Source organism: Cebus imitator, unplaced genomic scaffold, assembly GCF_001604975.1.
Source record: "Cebus imitator isolate Cc_AM_T3 unplaced genomic scaffold, Cebus_imitator-1.0 Scaffold461, whole genome shotgun sequence".
NCBI classification, from domain to species: domain Eukaryota; kingdom Metazoa; phylum Chordata; class Mammalia; order Primates; family Cebidae; genus Cebus; species Cebus imitator.
The window spans coordinates 1,187,655-1,211,182 of record NW_016107776.1 but is presented as its reverse complement, the minus strand read 5'-3'; the positions used below and the strand labels follow the sequence as shown (position 1 = coordinate 1,211,182).

General features: G+C 55.0%; 2 protein-coding genes and 1 pseudogene across 2 annotated transcripts in view; 2 read left to right on the top strand and 1 right to left on the bottom strand.

Annotated features, from left to right (window-relative positions):
• The first annotated feature begins 371 nt into the window (after positions 1-371).
• Positions 372-4,760, top strand: LOC108291605 (annotated as a pseudogene).
• A 5,517-nt stretch (positions 4,761-10,277) lies between these two features.
• TSSK2 (testis specific serine kinase 2) lies at positions 10,278-11,689 on the top strand. The gene has a single exon (XM_017512103.2). The coding sequence runs from the start codon at positions 10,463-10,465 to the stop codon at positions 11,537-11,539; it is 1,077 nt and encodes a 358-aa protein (XP_017367592.1). The 5' UTR covers positions 10,278-10,462; the 3' UTR covers positions 11,540-11,689.
• A 1,844-nt stretch (positions 11,690-13,533) lies between these two features.
• Positions 13,534-23,528, bottom strand: part of ESS2 (ess-2 splicing factor homolog) — a 10,770-nt gene continuing 775 nt past the window's right edge. Inside the window, exons 2-10 of the mRNA XM_017512102.2 lie at positions 22,224-22,392; positions 22,037-22,132; positions 19,417-19,589; positions 19,173-19,290; positions 18,718-18,851; positions 17,796-17,898; positions 16,895-17,004; positions 14,653-14,768; positions 13,534-14,071 (exon numbers count right to left, since the gene is read on the bottom strand). Of these exons, the coding sequence (XP_017367591.1) occupies positions 13,792-14,071; positions 14,653-14,768; positions 16,895-17,004; positions 17,796-17,898; positions 18,718-18,851; positions 19,173-19,290; positions 19,417-19,589; positions 22,037-22,132; positions 22,224-22,392 (1,299 nt within the window). The 3' untranslated portion in view covers positions 13,534-13,791. The remainder of the gene's footprint in view (positions 14,072-14,652; positions 14,769-16,894; positions 17,005-17,795; positions 17,899-18,717; positions 18,852-19,172; positions 19,291-19,416; positions 19,590-22,036; positions 22,133-22,223; positions 22,393-23,528) is intronic.

Genomic DNA, 23,528 nt, shown 5'->3' with positions numbered 1-23,528 from the left:
CGGCGGGCTCAGGACCACAAGGACGGACAGTGAAAAGTACAGGGCATGGGGGTGGGGTCGCATGGGTGGGGAGTGGAGAGGACGAAGCGGGAACCTGGTTAGGTAGGACTCCAAGGGTCTTCACCCTGCAAGCCCAGGTGTGAGCAGCCCAAAGGTGCACCCTAAAGGGTCTTTTAAAGGCCGAACCGCTGTGGAGGAGGGAGGACCTGCCGGTTCTGAGGGTGGAGAAGAGGGTCACCCCGTAAGGAACAGGAATGGCCTAAAGGAGTGTCACGCAAAGAGAGCTAACCGCGAAGGCCAAGTCCTGGAGACCGCAGGGAAGCCTGCTCCCTGGAGGACCTGCCTACACAATGGCGAGGGGAAGGCCGCATATGCAGAAAGGAAAGTTGGGCAGAGAGGAAGCTCAGCCCCCCAGCGACAAGTGCTCCAAGTGCCGCCTCTCACCTGTCATCACCAACAGGGTGAACCTTGGAGCACAGTGTCAGCGAAAAGAGTCCAACTCTGTAAAATATTTTAAGACATTTCTTCTGAGCTAATATGTAACCAATAGCCTGGGACACAGCCCCAGTAGACAAGTGCCCAAGGGGGTAGGGCTACAGCTTGGTTTTATACATTTCAGGGAGGCACAAGACATCAGTTAGCACATGTAAGGTATACATTGATTCAGTCGGAAAAGGCAGGACAACTTAAAAGTGGGGGGTGGAGGGGGGCTTGCAGGTCATGTGGATTCAAAGATTTTCTGATTGGCAGTTGGTTCAAAGAATTTATCTAAAAACCTGGAATCAACAGAAGGGACTGTCTGGATTAAGGTGGTTATGGAGACCAAGCTTGTTAGGCAGATGAAGCCTCCAGGTATCAGAGAGAACACGTTTCAGAGAGAACAGGCTGTTAAAGAACACATGGACACAGGGAGGGGAACATCACACACTGCGGCCTGTCCACGGGGTGGGGGGTTAGGGTAGGGATAGCATTAGGAGAAATACCTAATGTAGATGACGGGGGGATAGATGCAGCAGACCACCACAGCATGTGTATATCTATGGAACAAACCTGCACGTTCTGCACATGTACCCCAGAACTTAAAAACAAAAGTGCCAGACTCCTGGGTACAGTGACTCACGCCTGTAATCCCAGCACTTTGGGAGGTCAGGAGTTCAAGATCAGCCTGGCCAACATGGTGAAACCAGGTCTCTACTAAAAATTCTAAGCCCCCCAGCCATCTGAATGGCCCCCTCCTCTCTGCCAAGGGCATTCCAAAATTAACCTGAAAAACTAGCTCAGGCCATGATAGGAAGTGGGAGTCAGAGAGGCCTCATTATCTCTCCTCGCTTAGGGTTTCAGTCATAGCTAAGCCATGGTAACATTGACACAGAGACCTGAAGACTGAAAACAGACTGTGGTAGTAAGATACCAGCATGACAGGAGACCTGGCAAGAAACAAATATTTTACTGTAAAACAGATTTAAATTAAAAAATTAGCTGGGAATGGTGATGCACGCCTGTAATCCCAGGTACTCAGGAGGCTGAGGCAGGAGAATCACCTGAACCCGGGAGGCGGAAGTTGCAGTGAGCCAAGATCACGCCACTGCACTCTAGCCTGGGCAACAGAGCAAGGCTCTGTCTCAAATTTAAAAAAAAGGAAAAATAAATAAAAAGTGCTATACTTTAGTTAATTCTCTCAGGAGCCTTGAAAGGGAAGGGGATTCTCTACAAAGTGTAGATTTTCTCTACAAGAAACAGCTTTGCAGAGCCACTTCAAAATATGTGAAAGAAATCTGTTTTACAGTAAAATATTTGTTTCTTTCCAGGCCTGCTGTCATGCTAGTATCTTACCACCATAGTCTGTTGTCAGTCTTCAGGTCTCTCTGTCGATGTTACCACTGCTTAGCTATGCGTGAACCCCTAGGGAGGAGGGATAATGAGGTCTGACTCCCACTTCCTATCACGGCCTGAACTAGTTTTTCAGGTTAATTTTGGAATGCCCTTGGCAGAGAGGAGGGGGCCATTCAGATGGCTGGGGGCTTAGAATTTTATTTTTGGTTTCAAGGAGACAGCAGTTGGGGTGTCCCCAGCAGGAAGGAGGAGGATGCTGTCTGGAACAAGGAGCACCAAGAACACACAAAGGCCTAGCAGGGGGTGGTCAGGATTGGGGAAGAAGGGGAAGGAGCAAAGAAAAGGGGGAAAGGCCATGGCAGGTGGGGACCCAACCCAGCCTGAGCAACATCCAGCCCACCCTACCAGCTCACTCCTGAGGGGCCCAGGGTTCCACTTGGCTCCTGTGAGGAAGGGGTGCTCACTCTAAGTGAATGAGGCCAAAGTCAAATCCAAGGCTAGGATAGTCGTGTGACTCCTACTCCCCCAGAGCGTGGCCCGGAACAGGTGCTAGACACAGAGCCTGTCACAGCAGAGGGGCTCCACTGCGAGCAGAAACAATGACCACTGTCCAGTGCTGCTCCTGCTGCTTGTACTGTCCTCAGAACAGCCACTGGCACTCAGGGTGGCATCCAGGTGCCATCTTTGGTGCCCAGCTGAAGATCTGCCCTGGAGCCTAGCCAGGGTCATGGGCTGGGCAGGTCCCCGGGAGGGAACTCACAGCCAAGAGCAGGACTCTTGCTGCTGTCCTCCCACAGAGCTGCTGTAAGAAGCCACCAAAGGTTCAGGTGAGGCAAGGGAAGTACGAGGAGAGAGCAGGACCCAGGCTTCTAAAACTCCAGTGCCAGGAGGCTCTCTACTCTCTTGACATACCACCCTTCTTGGGCCTGCTCTGCAACCCTGAGGGCTGCCTGTGTGGGCAGCATCAAGGGCTGAAGGGAAGAAAAACAGGTCAGGGATGGGACGTCCCCCCACCCCTGTGTGGTCAATAAGGTTAGCTCTCTCCACCAAAGGGCACTACCTCTCTCAAGGTGGTCCTGTCTATATTACTCTTTCTGGGTTCCAGGGACCTTCCCACCGTTTTCCATGCAGGCCAGGGGTTTGCTACTACCTTGGGGTGCCTGTGCTACCTTCAGGGTTCCCTGCACTCTGCTCCCACCTTTGTTAATTGCCCCCCCCTTTTTTTCTGAGATGGAGTCTCACTCTGTCACTCAGGCTAGAGTGCAGTGGTGCGATCTCAGCTTATTTCTTTGCCTCCTGGGTTCAAGCAGTTCTCCTACCTCAGCCTCCTGAGCAGCTGGGATTACAGGTGCCCACCACCACGCCTGGCTAGTTTTTGTACTTTTAGTGGAGATGGGGTTTTACCATTTTGGCCAGGCTGGTTTCAAACTCCTGACCTCAGGTGATCCGCCCACCTCGACCTCCCAAATCATCCCCTAATTAAACCCTTCCTCAGATGCCCTGGTTTGCAAGAATTGGCCTCAACTCCACACAGGCAGTCCTGGCTCTGGGGTTGGAAGCACTGGCAGACCCATATGTCCCCTACAGCCCCCTCCTACCTCAGGTCCCAGCCAGGTGCAAGGCCACTCTCTACTTGTCCTGTCTCCTCCAGCCCACTGGCCAGCCTTCCAGGGTTCCAAGTCCAAGGGCCTCAGGCCAGAGCCTCATTTCCCCAGGGCACTCTACCTTTGTGACTTCACCCACTGAAGTCACCTGGGAGAAAGCACTGAATGTCCCAACCCAGAGTCCTGGCCTCAAGGAGGCAGGGGCAGCAGGGCTGGCCAGCCCAAAGGACTCTCTCTCCAGGTGTAAGTGAGTACACCACCGGCCCAGGTCCCACAGGGATGTAGAGGGCAGCCTCAGAGGCATAGTGCTCCCGACACCACGCACAACGCTGCTGTCCTCAAGCAACGAGGCTATACCATGGGGATACTTGTGGGAGAGGGCTCGTACACAAAAGTTAAATTCGTTTACTCTGAGCACCTGAACTTCTAGGTGGTGGTCAAGATCATCAACTGCAAGAAAGGCCCCAAAAGACATCTTGGAGAAATTCCTTCCCCGGGAAATGGAGATTCCGGCCATGCTAAACCACAGCTCCATACTCAAGACCTACAAGGTATTCGAGACATCATATGGCAAGGTCTACATCGTCATGGAGCTCGCAGTCCAGGGCAACCTCCTAGAGTTCATTGAGTGCCAGGGAGCTCTGCCCAAGGGCATGGCACGCAAGATGCTCCAGCAGCTCTCCTCGGCCATCAAGTACTGCCATGGGCTGGACACCATGCAGCTCAAGTGTGAGAACCTTTTCCTTGACAAGGTCTTGAACATCAAGCTGTCCAACTTGACAGAACCTTGTCCGCGACAAGGAATTGAACATCAAGCTGTCCAACCAGAACCTCAAGTGTGAGAACCTTTTCCTTGACAAGGACTTGAACACCAAGCTGTTCAACTTCAGGTTCTCCATGCACTGGCTGTGGGACGAGAGTGGCCAACAGACATGAAGCAAGACCTTCTGCGGGTCGGCGAAGTACGTGACCCCTGAGGTGCTGCAGGGCATCCCCTACCAGCCCAAGGTGTACAACATCTGGATCCTGGGCGTGATCCTCTACATCATGGTCTGTGGCATCATGCCCTATGATGACTTTGACATCAGGTACATGCTGTGTATCCAGAAGGAGCACCGTGTGGACTTCCTGCACTCCAAAAACCTGACCTGCGAGTGCAAGGACCTCATCTACTGCATGCTGCAGCCCGATGTCAGCCAGCAGCTCCACATCCATGGCATCCTCAGCCAATGCTGGGTGCAGCCCAAGGCACAAGGACTGCCCTCTGTGGCCATCAACAAGGAGGGGGAGAGTTCCTAGGGAACCGAGCCTGTGGATGCCTGAGAAGGGCACCCCCGACCAGCAGCCTCCAGAGATGCGCACCTAGTGAGCCTTTTGCAGCCTAGTGTGTCTGTGGCACGTGAGATAGAACACAGGGCTTCAGGCTCAGGCTCTGAAGGAGTCAAGGCCTGAGCCAGAGAAGGAAGACAGTCCCAGCTGAGCCACTGTTTTCGTCATTTTCTTCTCTTTCCCCTTGAACTTTGTAACCAAAATGGCTAAAGAAGCAATAAATCACTATATTAACGCAGATGCTAAAGTGAATGTCTTTGTCTCAACTGACTAGTCCTGGGCTCCCCTCCGCTGGTTTCCCACTCAGATTATGCTATGATTCCTCATTCACTTGGGAAAACACATCCCAGCATGCCCAGTCTAGACCATGCCCTCAGGCCCGGGCTGAGGCTGGGGCTGGGGCTGGGAGAGACCTGGAGGTGCAGGGGCCAGAGCTGAGAGGTGAGTGAGGAAGCTGCTCCTTCAGGAGGGATGCCCCTGAGTGCGGTGCTGAGGTGGGGAGAGGGCAGGGAGAGGACAGGACCAAGAAGCATGCCGAGGCACCCCTGCAGAGGAGCGCAGGCTCTGTCTACACTTGGGACTGAGGGGGAGACCTGCCCTCTCCAGCCCCACAAGGCTGCCAGTGGGGGCTGAAGGAGACTGCAGAGGGCAGGTGGCCAGCCTCTCAGCCACTCTTGAGCTCCCTACCCTGTTGGCAACTCGTTCATTGTGCTCTGTCCACCACAGACCCCCCGTGTCTAGCCAGCACCCAGCTTTCAGCAGTGCCAGGGTCACCCCACTCTATTGTCATTCCCCAACCCAGAAGAAGTTGGGGGCTCTGCTGGATGGCCCAGCCACACTCCAGCCTGGGCATGTCCCACCATCTGGTGTGGTCTTGATCATATTCTGTTGTCCTCGTCCCAGCCTGTCCCCAGGGATGACACCCCTGCCAGCATTAGGTGACACTGGCAAGTAGGATAGGACAGGCAACCACAATGCATGCCTGGCCTGAGGACAGGGAATGCTGGCTGTCAGAGCCCCACAGGGGGCATGAGCCTAGAGTTGGCACCACTGACTACAGCATGCTACATGGCCTGTGCATGTTTTGGGCAGGGCTCACCTCCCCATGGCCCCTTTCTCTTTGTGCTACTCTGGACAACCTTATGTGGGCCTAAGGCTTGGCATACGCACAAAGGACAAGCACTTTCAGAATCACCTCTCCCATGGCCTGTTGGTGGATGAGGCTAAAGTCAAATCCAAGACCAGGATAGTCATGTGACTCCCACTCCTCCAGGGCAGGGCCTGAAGCAGGTGCTGGCCACAAAACTTGTCAGAGCAGAGGAGTTCCACTGCCAGCAGCAGCTACGATCACTGTCCGTAGTCTACCTATGGTCACTTCTCTACCTTGCGAAGACCCCAACCTCAGTCCCCTGAGAGAAGTGGCATCCAGTGAGAGCCTGGGCCGGCCCTCCTTGCACTCCTCCCCAAGTCCACCTGCCTCCTCATGCTCCCACAGCCTCCTTCCACGTGGTTTAATTTCAGGCCTCCACCCCAGTCCTCCCACCCGCTCTGAGAGCCATCCCCCAACCAGCCTGGATCCCATTGCCCAGCCAGGAAGAACCTACCCTGGCCTCCGGGGTCCTCTTGCGGCCCGATGCATCCTCCCCTGGACTCTGGGCACCAGGCCTCACCACTGCACCTCCATCACACACATGGGGATATCATCATATGGGGAACTCACCCCTGCAGACTGTTAGCTCTCCAGGCTCGGCTGAGGGGCTGAGGCCTCCATAAACCCTTCTGGGAGTTTCAGCAGCCTGCCACTGTGTACTCTGCTAGCAGGCCTAGAAGGGCCACCCTGTTTTTCCCATGAAGAAACTCATGGTGGAGAGGGAGCCGTGAGTGCTGGGGATGGGGGCCCAGGTGGGACATCCTGAGGAATGGCTCATGGGACCTCCTCCCCCATTATCCCCACAGGCCTGTGCTGGTCCTCAGGGCAGTGGCCAGCAAGCGGGTTTGGGAGCCCCACTATAGGTCAGCCCGGGTGAGCCCGGGTGGGAGGGGTGCAGGAGGAGCACCTGCTCTGCACTCTACAGCTGGAAACAGCTCAGAGAGGGTGGGCCACCTGTCTGAGATCACACTGCCCAGGGTAGTGGGCCCAGGTGACCCTTCCACAGGTGGCCTCGCCATGCCGGGTGACTCCTGTGAATTTCTCAGTCAACTGGGCTCAGCCCTGGCTCAGACCCCTTCAAGGACTCTCAGAGGTGCTAGGACCAGGACCTCAATGGCCCTCCATGGCCTGTCCATGCTCCTGCCAAGCCACATCCCTTCAAACAATCACAGGTAATAGCCATCCTCACCCCCCTCCACCTGGCTAGTTCCTTAGACCTCGGCCTTTCCCAGTTTCCCAAAGTCCAATCCCCAGTTCCCTGTCCTTACAGCACCATGGTCCTGGGGCATGGCACAGCCACCATTGTGCACACACACTTGGTGTGACTGAGCCTCCCTGGCCTCTGGGCTCCAGGAAGTAATAGGTGGTCTAGCTCATCAGTGTACCTCAGCACCCAGGGCAGACCCTCAGTGCTTGGGGGATGGATGGGTAAACAGGTATCTACTTTATAAAGCAAAGCAAGGTTCAGAGGGAAGCAGATTTCTCAGTGTGCAGGTACCTGGTTCACAGGACTGCAACCCTGGGAGCAATGCTGGAGGTCCCCAGGTCCAATCCAACCCCCTCCCTCAAACATGCCAGGAGTCCCCTGCATGTGCTTCCTGGATGAAGTGGCCCCTCCACGCCCTGGCAACTCTGCCTCCACAATGTTGCCACCTGCCTCTTCTGGCATGTCCCCCAAGCACCAGAGAGGCCTTCAGGGAGTAAAGAAGTAGAATGTGCGCGCGCGTGTGCGCGCGCGCGCACGCACACACACACACACACACACGGGAGAAGGCATTGGTAGCTTCTGGCAAGAAGGCAGACATGCAGAGAGAAGCCTCAGACAGAGCATTTGGAAGAGCAAGGGAAAGGGTTGGGGGCAGTGGGTAAGCGGGAGTTCTCGTGCTCCTGGGTGGTCCTGGTCTGCAAATTTTCACAGTCAGCCCCTTCTAGGACAAAAAGGAATGAAGTGCTGGTCATTTCAGCCATAGAGACCCCCAGAAAAAAGGAAAACATCAAACTAAAGCTATTAACCACTGATGCTATAAAGAGCTTCAGGTGGGACTTTGGGAGGCCGTCCTGCTGGAAGGCAGTCACTGTGGGCACGCTGACCCACCCTGCTCATCTGAGCCTCTCAGCTTGGCATCCTGACTTTGGCTGCCCTGCCTCTGCAATCCTCCCTAGTGACCTACAAACACAGGGTGCTCCCTGTGTACTCCAGATGGAGTGGGTCCACCCAACCATACCAGGGCCAAAATGTCACATCTGCCTGGCATGTCCTGCCCCTCTTGTCAACCCCGTGCAGCCTGCTGATCCCCAGCACCCCAGCTCCAGTATCACTTCCACTTTCAAACCTTCCAGGACTAAACCCCACCTGGAAACAGGCCTTCCTCCCTCTCCCCTGAACACTGAGCACACAGCTTGTCTGTCCCAGCTGCTCTCTGTGGACCCAGGATGCCTGTGATGGACGACAAATAAACATCAGTCCAAAGCACCTATGGAGGAATGTGCAGGATGCCACATTTCCCAAAGCACAAATCCACGTGAGCCCTGAGAAACGATGTCCACACTGCTTCCAGGTACAAAAGGCAGCCCAAGATGCACATGATGTGCATCTTTAGGGTCCCAACAGGCAACTGCTGCCCGCTCCAGACAAAGGCCCAAACTGACGTGATTCAGAACCCCCTTCTCACCCAGATGCCTGCTCTTTGCAGGGCATGGCCTGGGCACTCCCAGCCCCAGGATTCCCCAGTACCAAGGCCCATCCACCAACAGACTAGAAAACAAGACTGAGGCCTGACTTCTCTTTCCCCTGCTGATCCTGAGGCCCATCCTGGCCCAGCCTCCTCTCACTTGCTCAAAGGCACTGGCCCCCACCCTCACCCCAAAGCCAGTTCTACTCTCCCTCTCTCTCTCTCTCTCTGCCAGTGACCATCGTAAAACACACTGGGACGGCCCCTCCTGTCCTGCACCCTGCAGCAGCTGCCTGCTGCTCAGAGAAAAAGCCCCGACTCTTTCACTTCCCTGCTGACTTCTACTTCCCAGTCACTTTCAGAAAAAGTCCTCTCTTCTCCCAGGCTCTCTGCTGCCTGGGTGCCTTCCTGCCGCCTCTAACCAAGCAAGGCCCTGCCCCACCCCTCAGACATGCAGCCGCCTGCCAGTTGGCATGCACCGAAGCCCCGACCCACCCACACACAGGCCCCTGCTTGCTGGAGCAGCAGCAACTCACCTACCCGGCTCTCTACCCTGAGGGGCCTGGCGCCTCCGCTCTTAAACACAGAGGTGCTTTCATCCACCAAGCTTGGCACCACCGCCAGCCTGACTAGTCCAAGGCAGTCCCTCCCACGTACCACTGGTCCCAATGTTCCCAGAACCAAGCCAGGTCCAGCTGCATTTTCTTAAGGCCCAACAACAAGAATTAGACAAACTAGGAAAGAAGGGAATTTATTACCACAACCGGATACAGGAAGAAGACCAGAGATAATTCCACAGACCAACTCAAAGTATTACAATTTTCTTGGTGTCTATATAGGTTAGGGTTATGGGCATATGTGCAGTACAGCAATCACCTAAGTCTGCTGGCAACTAATTTTGTTTCAAGTAGAAGGTCAGAGACAAAAAAAAAAAAAAAAAAAACAATGCTTGCGAAGTCCAATTGAAAGGGGCCCAGTAGCTTTAAGGCCTGCCTACTGTGCTACCAGAGTGATTATTACGATCTTAACTCCTTTACAGCTTGGTCTGGAGAGCTGCCTTAGACTCTCCAACGAATCTATTCAAACAGCTGCCTCTCCTACCTTGACTTGTCTCAGACTGTGTTGACCCAAGACAGGTCCTGGCACTAGGAATGTAAAGCCGTTCCCATTATTTTGGCTTGCTCCAGCAAGGGAGAAGCCCACGCAAGGCTCCTGCTGACCATGTTTCATTTCTAGCTTTGATGCCTGGGCACCGATTTCCCTAGATTTAACTATTTGCTCGGTGTTAAGGAATCGCTGTGGAAATTTGTCTGTAACTGGGATGCTATGCAGGCCCGTCTGTGTGACTGTCAGGGAGAACTGTCCTGCCACACGAAGGACACAGCCCTAGGGGTCTTTTCTTCATAGCCCAAAGAAGCTGCAGGAAACCCATCCTAGTGGGACAAAGACCAATGCAGGGTCAGTCCCCATAGCCAGGTAAGGGAAACAGGCTGGACGCGGGCCTCCTCCCCTTGGGCCTGACTTGTGACAGGGAAGCCAATGCAAGGAGCAGCAGCAGGGAGGGTCACCACAGTCCTGTCCTATGGGCGGGCTTCCTTCCAGTGGGTGGGGAGTGGGTACTCCTGCCAGACCAGCCTGGCTTCCACGGTTCCAGGGACCCTGTTCCCCCCAGCCCAGTCCCCGCACCCCACTCCTTAGCTTTATGACTTCATTTGCTGAAGTCACCCAGAGACAATGCTGAGTGTTCCACCCAATCCTTCCAAGCCGAGACCAGCCCAGCCAGACACCTCCCAGTAGCGTAAATGAAGACAATGCCTGCTGGCCCACGTGGTGGGGGGATGTAGACGGCAGTGGCGCCAGCCGCTCCTGGCACCATGGACGATGCCACAGTCCTAAAGAAGAAGGGTTACATCGTGGGCATCAATCTCGGCAAGGGTTCCTACGCAAAAGTCAAATCTGCCTACTCTGAGCGCCTCAAGTTCAATGTGGCTGTCAAGATCATCGACCGCAAGAAAACGCCCACCGACTTTGTGGAGAGGTTCCTTCCTCGGGAGATGGACATCCTGGCAACTGTCAACCACTGCTCCATCATCAAGACCTACGAGATCTTTGAGACTTCTGACGGGCGGATCTACATCATCATGGAGCTCGGCGTCCAGGGCGACCTCCTTGAGTTCATCAAGTGCCGGGGGGCCCTGCATGAGGATATGGCGCGCAAGATGTTTCGACAGCTCTCCTCGGCCGTCAAGTACTGCCACGACCTGGATGTCGTCCACCGGGACCTCAAGTGCGAGAACCTTCTTCTCGACAAGGACTTCAACATCAAGCTGTCTGACTTTGGCTTCTCCAAGCGATGTCTGCGGGACGGCAATGGACGCATCATCCTCAGCAAGACCTTCTGTGGGTCGGCGGCGTATGCGGCCCCCGAGGTGCTGCAGGGCATCCCCTACCAGCCCAAGGTGTATGACATCTGGAGCCTGGGCGTGATCCTCTACATCATGGTCTGTGGTTCCATGCCCTACGACGACTCTGACATCAGGAAGATGCTGCGTATCCAGAAGGAGCACCGTGTGGACTTCCCGCGCTCCAAGAACCTGACCTGCGAGTGCAAGGACCTCATCTACCGCATGCTGCAGCCTGACGTCAGCCAGCGGCTCCACATCGACGAGATCCTCAGCCACTCGTGGCTGCAGCCCCCCAGGCCCAAAGCCATGTCTTCTGCCTCCTTCAAGAGGGAGGGGGAGGGCAAGTACCGCGCTGAGTGCAAACTGGACACCAAGCCAGGCTCAAGGCCTGACCACAAGCCCGACCACAAGCTTGGAGCCAAAAACCAGCACCGGCCGCTGGTGGTGCCCGAGAACGAGGACAGGATGGAGGACAGGCTGGCCGAGACTTCCAGGGCCAAAGACCATCACATCTTCGGAGCAGCGGTGGGGAAAGCGAGCACCTAGCACGGTGACAGCCCCATCATGTGCAGTGGGGGCGGGGGGTGGGGGGGGCGTGGCGCAGTTGGCCTTCACATAAACTAAGTAGGCAGGTAGGATCTGAAGGCGGCACAGGTGCAAGTAAAATTCGTCAATTAAACCACTATTTTGATTACATTCCATTAGCTTTCTTCCACTTAGTAGCAAAGACGTTCCTTACTGACCACCAAATAAACCACAGGGTGTGTACAAGCATCGAGAGTGCCCAGTGAGGAGTGTTTTTCTCTGGGACTCGGCCAGCCGCCCCAGCTGACGCACAGTGGTCTCCAGCCTAGGATCACAGGACAGGTGCTCAGGCACAGGCAGACTCACGGTATGGCCTGGCCTAGTGGGGGAGGAGAGGGCCTCTGCCAGGGTCCACCCACCAGGCCCACACTGTCTCCCTCTGACCTAGCCCCATCCCCATTGACCCAGGGCTGGCCAGCTCCAAAGGTCTGCAGCTCCCCCTGGCCTCCTGTAGTTCAGCCTGCTCTGACCTGCCCCCACTCCCTCACAACTGCTCCCTCAGCATCCTCCTCTTCCTCCATTTCCCAGTCATTTGAGATTTCTGTCCTCAGCCCTCAAGTTCCCTGCCCTGTCCTCCAGGGGCAGCCTCAGCTGAGACCACACCTCCCCTGTGCCCTACCTGACCAGTGGCCCTGTAAGCTGCTCAGCAGCCCTTGGTGATGGTGCACTGGTTGGTCTTTCGTGCTTCCTGCTGGGTCACCCACTGCTCCCGAAGCATGCAGCCCATTTGCCAGCCAAGTGCTGGAGGTGGTCAGCACCTAGACAGCGATCCTCCCCACTCCCTTCCCACTTCCTAGGGACTCCCTTGAGGTAACACCCACCCTTTCCTATGGGATAAAGCACCAAAGGCCCCACCTTCCCCGCCTATTAACAGTCCCAGCCTGATCTGTCCAGCACCCCTACATCCGCCTGCAGGTCCCAGGGCACATCTGGCACCCCAGGAACCTGCAGGAACTCACTGTCGAGGAGCACAGGTCAGCAGTGGCCCCAAGCAGGTGGCAGAGTCAGGTTCTGCACCGGCCTCCAGAGAACTTTGGCACTTAGGGAAGGAGTGAGGGGACCAGAGAAGTCGCCTAGCACAGGCTGGGCACACTCAAAGCAGGAAAGACCCCAGTGTGAGTAGAGGCCAGGTGTGTCCCTGAGCAGCGAGACCCCCACCCTGAGGGCACAATCTGTGACCTCCACTTGAGTCCTCACCTTGTCACTCCCACCAATAGGAGCCAGACCTTGGTCTTGGGCCCAGCTGGGCCTCTCTACCACCACAGGAAGCAGGCCCAGTCCCCCACTAAAACACAAGGCCACCAGGCTCCTAAGGGTCTGGCACCCACATCCTCGGCCCATGGCCAAGTGCGTCCACAGTGCACAGAGCACATGCCAGGTCTGCATGGAGCCTGAGGCCCATGTTACTATTACCTGGGTGTTCCTACTGGTGGGACTGACAAGGTGAGGCCAAGGCCAGCAGCATAAGATGGGCAGTGCCTATAACAGAGGGCTGAGCAGAAGGGCAGGAAGATGGGACAGTCCCACCCCATCTGAGCTGGAAGCCAGGTGCTAGGAGAAGGTGACAGCTGAGGTCACCTGATATGCACTCCCAAACACTCCTATAACCAGCGCACCTCACAGCAGGCAAGCCCAGCTTGGAGGCTGCAGAGCTGGGCCCAGAGCCGCAGGTGAACCTGAGCGGTATAACTTCCAAGGGCTCCATCTCTCCTTCACATTATCCCCAGAGGAGCAGAAAGCACTGGAGGATGTGTGTGACCTCAGCTCAGAATGCAGGTTCCGGGTGCTGCAGAAAGCAATGCCAGAGTCACCTGGAGCTCCCACAGCCACCCCACCTGCAGCTTCCTTGCCTGGGGGGCCCCTCGCTTTAAGCCCTGCAGTCCTGAGACGTGATGCAGGCCCCAGGGCAACCCTGGGGCTTGTGTGGGGAGCAGGACGGAGAGGAGATCCCACCAGACTGTACCAGGTGTTCTTTAATGACAGTTCAAGGGGCCGATTAAGTAGCAAACAGCTTGACAAGGCCCTGGGGTGTGCGTCCTGTGCCAGCCTGTGCCAACCTGGCCCCAGCACAGTCCCCTTCTCCAGTGGCTCCTGGCAAGGTCAACAGCTTCTGGCCCAGGCCTGGGTCCTGAGAAGGCTGGAGTCCTCTGCTGGGTGGACAGCTGCCCTGCAGATTCCATGAAGTGTCCATGGGCCCAGCCCCAGGCCTGGCTCTAAAAGAAGTCCGAAGCTTTGCGCCGGGCAGGGAGCTGCAGCAGGTTGTCTGTGATGGAGGCCGGGTCCTGCGTGAGGGGGGTGCGTGTGGCAGAGCCAGGTGCTGGTGTGCTTGTGGGGGTCTGCAGTCCACTGGCTGGGGTCTTGAGGTGGGTGGAGCGTGCTGGGGATGGTGTGTAGCTGGCCCGTAGGGCCCGGTCTGTGTACTTGCTGGCTGTCCTGCTCACAAGGCGCTGTAGGGCTGGGGACATGGCTGGGCTCAGGCCTTTGGGGGTGAGGCTGGGGTGGAGGGATGGGCAAGAGAGGCAGGGTTAGGTGGGTGGAGAGCTGCCGGCAATAGGGCCTCCCTCAGCTCCCAGGAAGAGCCTGGGCAGAGACACAGCCACTCTGGGCTGAGGAGGACGGCACTGCCTGGCATGGTGCAAGTACCGGGGAGCCCCGAGGTCAAATGGCAGCGCTCAGGTCAAATCTGAGGTCAAACAGCATGCTGTCCTAGCTGTGAGGGCTGGGGTAGACCCCCAGTCCTCTGAGAGTTGGAGTCCCCACCCCTCTCCAAGGGGAACGATGACACTCTCCACAGGGCTGATGAAAGCTCCCAGCAGGACCACACACCTAAAGGTGCCTCTTAGGGACGGGCCAAAGAGGATGTGGAGGAAAGAGAAGATGGAGGGGCCCTCGTCCTGTCCATGTGTGGCCAAGCTCTGGGTAAGAGGAGCTGCCACAGCCCCCACTGCAGAACCCCGTGGACCTGCCCTGGACTCTGCTGCATGAGCCACACCTCCACACCGTCAGGGCAAAGGCCGAACAGGAGCAGGCCAGGGCCACCCTTCCACTTCTCCACCAGCCAGGCAGCCCCTCACCTGGCCAGGTTCTCCGTCACTCTCCGCAAGGCTTCCTGCTTCTTGGCCCGGTTCTTGGCAGCGGCCTCATTGGCCATCTTCAGCCCCAGCCGTTCCCTGCGGCCTGGCTCCAGGATCTACAAGGGATCAGACATGTGGGTAGCTGTGCCAGGCCTGCCACATGGTAGTCCCTCACACAGAGAGTCACTGTTGTGGGCGCCAGCCTCTCCCTGTGGCCTACACAATCCCCACAACCCACCATCAATTCCCTCTAAAAGCCCCTCGAAAGCCCCCAGCCCCACCTGCCCTCTCCAGGGGCCAGCACTCCTCACCTGTCTTCGTATCCCTCCCAAAGTCATGACCTCTGACAATCTCTCAGGAAAAAGGGTGTCTGTTTTAATGTTTCCCTAATTCTCAGAATGAACTTCTCTGTCTTTATTGGCCCTGTCTATTTCGGGTGCAGATTCCCTGTGTGTCTGTGGCCTAGTTTGCCCTCAAGGGACTGATTTTCCTTTTCTGCTTCTATCACTCAGAAGACCCTCACCTGCGTCGTCAACTGCACTATGCCATGCACGTATGTTTTCAGTTATTTGCGTTAGTTTCATTTATAATATTTTCTGCTGTATTTGTCATCTTTGTGATTTCTTCCTTTTCCTTTTATGTTTAGAAGGTTCTTCCTGAGATTAGACTACACGCTGGGAGTGGTGGCTCACACCTGTAACCCCAACACTCTGGGAGGCCAAGGTGGGAGGATCACTTGTACTCAGAAATTGGAGACCAGCCTGGGCAACATAACAAGACCTCATTTCCATACAAAAAATTTAAAAAAATTAGCCGGGTGAGGTGGTGTGTGCTGTTGGTCCCAGCTAATCAGGAGGCTGAGGCTGGAAGGTCACTTGAGCCCAGGAGTTCAATGTTACAATGAGCTATAATTGCACCACAGCTCTCCAGCCTGAGCAACAGAGTGAATCCCTAACTGTTTTTTTTTTTAAAAAAAAAAAGGTCAGGTGAGGTGGCTTATGCCTGTAATCCCAGCACTTTGGGAGGCCAAGGTGGGCGGATCACAAGGTCAGGAGTTCGAGACCAGCCTGACCAACACGGTGAAACCCTGCCTCTACTAAAAATACAAAAATTAGCCAGGTGCGGTGGCACATGCCCGCTGTCCCAGCTACTCAGGAGACTGAGGGAGGAGAATCACTTGAACCCAAGAGGTGGAGGTTGGAGTGAGCCAAGATTGTGCCACTGCACTCCAGCCTGGGTGACAGAGTGAGACTCCATCTCAAAAAAGTAATAATAATAATAATAGTTAATAAATAAAAATTTAAAAATCAAACTAAATATTTGCCATTTTTTTTCCTGGTTGTTCTTTGGTTATTGTTTTTACAGGTAACCTTTTCGCTTTTCCAGAATATATGCTGCTATGCATCCGAAGGACTCAGCTTCCTTCATGTCTAAATACTCAGCTATTCAGTGCAATTTGACTTGCCATCTTTATCAGCCCCTAAGTTCTGACTTGGATCATGGTTTGTTTCAGAATTTTTTTTTCTGTCAGCCTGGAGGCTCAAGCAGCAGCAGCAGGCGGCACCTCGGAAGCACCTTGGCCCTTGCCTTGAGCTCACATTTGACAACACAGCACCCTCTTCATTATCCCTCCTGTACGTTTGCCTTGGTTATGCTTGCATCCCAGACAGAATTTAGAACCAAGGTAACCAAAACCTCTGCCCACGTTTTGTCTGCACGTGGGTTACCTCTACTAAGTACTCTAGGGGAAAGCCCTGCAGTGGTACAGGGAGGCCACAAAGAGCCTCCCCTGGTCTGTGCCGAGCCTCACACACTCCACCCTGACCACTCCTACAACACCAGGCTTGAGCCGTGTAATCCAGTGTGCCCCAATCGTGTTCTGTAACCAGGGGCCTTCCTCTGCAAGCACACAGCCACATCCCATGGCCCTCAGGCCTGCAGAGCTCCTGACGTGCCTGTGACCATCCTGCCTCATTCACAAACAGCACCTGGCCTCTAGGATTCAGAGGACCCAAGCCACACTTTACCTTGGTGTCTCAGCCCTCACACCCCCAAATCCTTCTATGACAGGCCCACCTACCCACCCACACCTGCCTTTGGCACCTGGCCTTCAGAAAAGTCAGCACTCTGCCTGTCAGCAGCTGGGGGTCAATCCCAGTGCTCAATCCTGAGCTACAGGCACTCAGGGCTCCAGAGGCATCCACACTGAGTCGCACACTGTTCCCCCATCACCACAACCCACCTTGAAAGCTGGGCCTGGTGTCCTGTCCACGTAGGGGGTTTCCGAACCTTCAACTCTCAAGGGTGTGTTCTCAACCTCCCCCCAGGTCATCATCGGGGACTCATTCACACCTGCAGACAAAGAGCCCAAAACCACTTCAGGACAGAGGACTCAGCTGGGGTCCCCACCGCCCTCACCTCCAGTCACATCCAGTTCACCCGATGTGCATCCCAGCTAATAAGAAGGCAGGCAGCTAGCCCTCTCTCCTTCCCCTGGACTCTGGAACACTGGCACCTCCATCCTCCGAAAGGGAAATGCCAAGGTCCCAGTGGGCCCGAGGAGGGCTCAGGGCCCTACAGCTACATACTTAGCCTATAAGCCTCTGGGAGGTCTCCCCCAATCACGCAGGAGGAGACACTCGGGCCTTCCAGGGCTCCCAAACCTCCTAGAACCCCGTGCAAACCTGTGGTGCCTTCACATGCCCTGACCTGTGGCACAGCACTAGCACCCGAGAGCACAGAGGCCAGAGTGCAGGAGGGGTACCCACACATGCCACAGGACCAAGTGAGTCTCACCTGCCCCCTGAGGTGCCAAGCCTCCCTCCCTGCAGTGCTAAGCAGACTTAGACTCATAAGCACTGTGCACACACCCCCACACTCCACCTGCTGACATCACAGTAAGGACCAGGACAAGACACATCATCCCAGGATGTCTCAGGTAAGGTATAGCCCACCTACGGCCCTGAGTAGCCTGGACACCCGGCCTCTAGGGCCTTGTACAGACAGGAGACCAGGTCCCAGAGTTACACAAAGTATGGGGCAGGCCAGGTGGAGGCCAGGAGTGGCCAGGGCCGACTGAGAAGCCCACCTCCCCCAGGGAGTCCCAGCAGTGGGCCCACTTGCCAGTGCGCACTTTTCCTCACCAGGGGCAGGAGAAGGAGTGGCAACAAATCCAAATCCACCCACTCGGGGGGATTCCTGGGGGATCAGCTCCTTGCCATCGGGGCCCACCTTGCCCTGTTTGTGCTGGAACAAGCAGAGAGGCTGGCATTAGGGGGAACCACAGTCCACACTCAACAGCTGGCTGGTGGGCAAACACAAAAGAACATGCTGGAAACACTTCCTTCCATCAGGGCAAGGCTGGGGCTCTGGCTGGTAGCCTCCTTGGAGAAAGAAAGGGAGGGCCCCTGCCCCAACCCCCCCAAAAGACCTTGAGGGCCTGTCAAAGTGGGCACCCAAGTGAGAGAAGCCCCCTCCTCCCATCCAGGGAGGTGACAGGGCCTCAGCTTGAGCTGCACCTATCCCGGGGACTCCAGAGGATGCTGACTCCAGGCCCCTGCTGGGGGCAATGCCGATGAGAGAACTTAGGCTCTAGCCTCTTCCTGCCTTCCCCACTTCAACCCCGTGACCGCCACAGTCACTGTCAGAGTATCCACTCGTGTTGCTCCCAGACTCAGAAAGCCTCTGCTCTCTGCCAACCCAGGGGCTGTCCCACCTCAGCCACCCGCTGGGGCCGGGATCCCTCTGCTGCTCGCTGGCTTCCCTGCCTGGTGGGTGGGCGTGCAGCTGCCAGCCTGGGCTCACACCCAGCAGCCTCTTTTCTCTCATGCCCCTGCCATCAAGGGAGCTGGCACAGATCTAGACCTATAGAATGTGTGTGACCAACGCAGTGTTCAATAGAAGCCCACGGGGACTGAGGAAAGACTTGGGACTCCTGCTGCACAGGGCCCCAGATGGTTCCACTCACTGAACTCCACCAAGCTCAAGGAGATGGGAGAGATCTGCCTGCCCCCTGGCAGCCCTGCCCCACCTGACCCATGCGGCCCTGCTGACCCGCCCGCTCACCTGGGCATTGAGGGCGGCCGCCTGCTGGAGCTGGCACCTGCTCAGGGCTTGGCTGAAGGGGTCCCTAAGGAAGCGTGTATTCTTATGCACCACCTGCCGGGGCTTCTTAAACAGCTGCTCCTCATCAGGGACACCTGGCAGATGAAGCAAAGGTAGCAGCAGGTGTCAGAAGGGCAGAGCCTGAGGAGCAAGAGGAGCTCACTTCTCAGGCAAGTCACTCCCAGATGAACAGAAGCATTGAGCTAAGCACAGGCCCTGGTGGCGCTGGAGAGGGCTTCACTCACTGCTGACTTCACACAGACCTGTCCACCCTGAGACAGACCAGTACCCCTGGGAGGCCCAAACTGCAAGGGGGCACAGACATACACACCTGGAAGGCTGCTCTAAACACAGAGCCAGACACACGCAGTTCTACCCGACACCTCCCCATCTGGCTGCCGGGCCTGCCCGCTTACCCTCTGGATAGTACATGAGGGAATTCTTGGCCTTGTACTTCCAGGTCTCCACACCGGCCTGGCTGCTCTTGATGGCCTGGCGCTCTGCTGACGGGAGTTCGAGATTATCTTTCTGCCTCTTCAATCACATAAGGAAAAGTGATGGTCAGAGATGCTCCTGGGCATTGTGCCCATGGCCCTGGGGATTCCCCCACCACCACAGAGGGTGCTTATGCCTATGTGACATCTCAGGTCCCAGAGATACCTTCTCAAACTCCTCCTCAGCCTGGTAGAGCCAAGCATGGCGTGCCCTGCTCCTCTCCTTGGCCACCTCCATGATCTCCTGGAAGGAGGCATTGTCCTCACTCGTGTAGCGGCTCAGGAAGACATCCAGGCTGGGCAGTGGTTCCTTCTCCTCCTCCTCTCCAGCCTCTCCTCCTTAGGGGTTGCAAAAGGGGAAACACAGCACCATATATAGCATAAGTACCCTTTGTAGTCAGGAAAGAGGAGGACACCGAGGCCAGGAATCACAGCCCCCAACATGCAGGGCTGGAATCCTCTCCCTGGTCCTGGCTTCTGCCCATGAGAGCCCACACTCCCAAGGACTCCTCATGGGGGCAGAATCCCCACACCCCGGCTGCCCAGAGAGCTCTCAGATGGTGCCCTACAGACGCAGGACCAGCTCCACTCATTGCTGGATGCCAACGGAATTATGTGGTCTGATTCAGACTAGAGGGAGCAATACAGGTGTTAGAGCAAGAGCTCACGATCACAAGCAGGCTCCTCCCCCACCAGAATGGTGCCAGGCCTGTGAGATGGACTTCCAAATCCCCTGGGGCTCTCCCTCACTTAGGATCTCTTACCTTAACCACTCTTCCCTTCTGACAGGTACTGGGAAGGGAAGAGTGATTAAGGTAAGAAATCCTAGGGAGATCATTCTGACCTGAAAGCCAGCCCTACTTCCAGGGACCCTCTATGACCCAGTGCTCTGGATGGGGCCTCACAGGTGCTAAGTCACAACCCCAAACACCCCCATAGCAACCCTGCCACCATGGAGAGTGGCGCCCCCACTGAGGTGGTGCCCTGGTGCTGCAAACTTCAGTGGGGCCACCTTTGCTTTCAAGTCTAGTGACAGTCCTGACCACCTGCTACATGTGAGGCTGTGCACAAAGGTCAGTGGCTACAAGTTCAAGATCCATGATTCCCAGGATGAGGACGGGGTCAGAGAGGTGAGTACTGAAACCCCCTTCCACCCCTGGCCATCTCCGAGACCTGCAGAAGTAACTGCCTTTCTGAGTCTCAGTTTCCTCACCTATAAACGTGATGATGGTTCCTACCACTTAGGTTCTAGAAAGGATTCCTCCATTTTCTGGCATGTAAGGTGTACAGGTATTAAAAGTCTGCAAATTGGCTAGGCATGACAGCTTATGCTTATAATCCTAGCATTTTGGGAGGCCAAGGTGGGAGCATCATTTGAACTCAGGAGTTTGAGACCAGCCTGGCCAACATAATGAAACTCTATAAAAACTAAAAAAAAAAAAAAATAGAAAGAAAAAAAATCCACAAATTGTTCTGTGATGCAGAAGCTATACTTCAACAGATAATCAAGCTTTAAGAGCAACAAGGACTGTGTTAATGGTCAATCTTTTTTGTAAAGCAAAAAATATCACATTTGTGCAAACATATAACACATGTGCTACTCCAGCATACTGGGCTCTAGAAACTGAGAGGAAACAGCGTGTGCATTGACAGACTCTGCCGCTGAAAAGACTGACCGACCATTCCGAAGTCCCATGGCAGAACACATTCAACAGGATTCGGGGTGCCCTTTCCTAAATGGACTCCCCCATCAAGTCACGATGTTACCATACAGACCTGTGTGTCCCAGCAAACATGCTGAAGATGACACTTGTTTCATCTGTTCCATGTGTATCTGTGGAAGGTCCACAACACCACGTGCGCTGTTCTCAACACAGAGCATACAGATGAAAGCAAGACAAAGTTTCTGGAAGGGATGCCAATTAGGGAAAGAGAGCCATAACCAGAAACGTCTTTAAAAAGCTATGTCTTAGCTGGGCATGGTGGCTCATACCTGTAATCCCAGCACTTTGGCAGGCCAAGGCAGACGGATCATCAGAGGTCAGGAGTCCAAGAATAGCCTGGCCAACATGGCGAAACCCCGTCTCTACTAAAAATACAAAAATTAGCTGGGCGTGGTGGCACGTGCTTGTAATCCCAGCTACTCGGGAGGCTGAGGCAGGAAGAATTGCTTGAACCCGGGAGGTGGAGGTTGCAGTGAGTCGGGATTGCACCACTGCACTCCAACCTGGGTGACAGAGCAAGACTCTCTGTCAAAAAATAAAAAGTAAAGGATAAAATAAAACGTTACGTCTTGTGGTGAAAAACCAAAGCCAGGCTGGAAGCCACAGAGCACCAGGAGTGTTGTGATTTACAATGTCAGGTCAAGAAAGGTTTCTCTGAATAGGTAACATCTATGAGAAGATCTATAGGAAGAAAGGCATGGAGCTATGCAGTGATCTGAGGAAGTGCCCAACATGAAGGAAACAAATGGAGAGGCCCTGAGGCATCTTCCAGATAGTGACAAAGGGGCCTTCCAACATCCATGAAGCCCACAGGGCAGCGCTGGAACACAGCAGAGAAGCCACCGAGAGCTGGTGAGAGTCCCATTTCCCAGAAGTGAGCCATGTGTGGGAGCTGCACCCAGATGTTCTCCCTCTTACACCAACGTCCTTTGACTTCACAGGATGCTATTAGGAATGACCCCTCAGGGACAAGATGACCTGCAGCCCTCTGGACCACCCCCTCAGGGCCTGACAGGATAAGATTTCCAGGCCATGTGACTGAAAGAGGGCATCCTCACTCACCATCCTCCAGGCCTCGGCCCCGGGGCCTGGGCTTGTTGCCCACCACTCCAGTACCTGCATGCACCTCAGGGGTTTCAAACGTGGCTGGAGTCACATCTAGGGGAAGAGGATGGTTAAGAATCAGAGCGAGCCTGAGGCAACAGTTCAGTAGGCTTTTCCCTCTCTGCCACCCACAGGGTCCTCATACAGGGTGGTGGGGGCTCCCGGGACATCTTGCCCAAGGCAGAGCCAAATTTGATGGCAATCTGGCGCATCCGTTCCAAGTCTCCATTCTCCTCGGCTTCCAGGTACTCCTTCTGTGCCTGCAGCTTCTCCACATCAGGAAAGAAATCCCTTTGGATGACTGTCTGGAGGCCCTGCCAGGAGAGATCAGAACGAAAGTCAGAGCTGCTGTCTGGGTACTCCTGCCTGACAGTCCACTCCTGTACATGCTAAGGCCCTTGCTGAACCTCCTTCAAATTCTGTTTCCCCAATGATTGGGGCTGGCTTGAGGGAGCCTGAGGGTAGTTTCTAGCAAGGCTGCACATCCCACATGGTAGCCATGCTACGATCCCTAACATTATACTAAACACTCCTCTAATGTCTGTGAAACCCTTCTGTCTCGCCCTTGCTAACTGGTCATTCTCATTTTCCATTGCTGGCTTCCCACCAGCCAGACCAATGTGGGTGCTGTCATTTTCATTCCACACATGACTTTCTATTTCCATTCTAAACCTTTTTTCCTGGCAGGGCATAATGGCTCATGCCTGTAATCCCAGCACTTTGAGAGGCTAAGAAGTCAGGAGTTGGAGACCAGCCTGACCAACATGGTGAAATCTTGCCTCTACTAAAAACACAAAAAAGTAGCTGGGTGTGGTGGCGGGTGCCTGTAGTCCCAGCTACTTGGCAGGCTGAGGCAGGAGAATGGCTTGAACCCATGAGGCAGGGGTTGGTTGCAGTGAGTCAAGATCTCGCCACTGCACTCCCCCCTGGGCGACAAAGCAAGACCGTCTCAAAAAATAAAATAAAATAAAATAAGAATAAACCTTTTCCTAACTTCAGCCAGTCACTACCAACGGTTGAGATTCTCAAGTCTGACCTCCCCCTAGACCTTGCTCCTGAGCTGCAAATCTAGGCAACCAGTCGCCAGTTAAAACCACCCGTCTGCATATCCCAAAAGGTGTCCCGAATTAAAGAGGCCTAAAACCAAACTGACTTCCGCCAATCCCCATGTCAGCTTCTGTTTGCTTGTGGTGGACCAGAACCTACTTCAAGGAGCCACGGAGGTCCACTCACTCGAGATGCTGTCACAACTGCTGTCTCTTTCGAGGAACCCCAGCGTTCATACGTGCTGCCACTGCTCTTTAGAAAGCCCTCTTTGTCACCACCCTTCCAGTATGTCAAACTCCTACTCTCACGTTTTTTTTTTTTTTTTTTTTTTTTTTTTTTTGAGACGGAGTTTCGCTCTTGTTACCCAGGCTGGAGTGCAATGGCGCGATCTCGGCTCACCGCA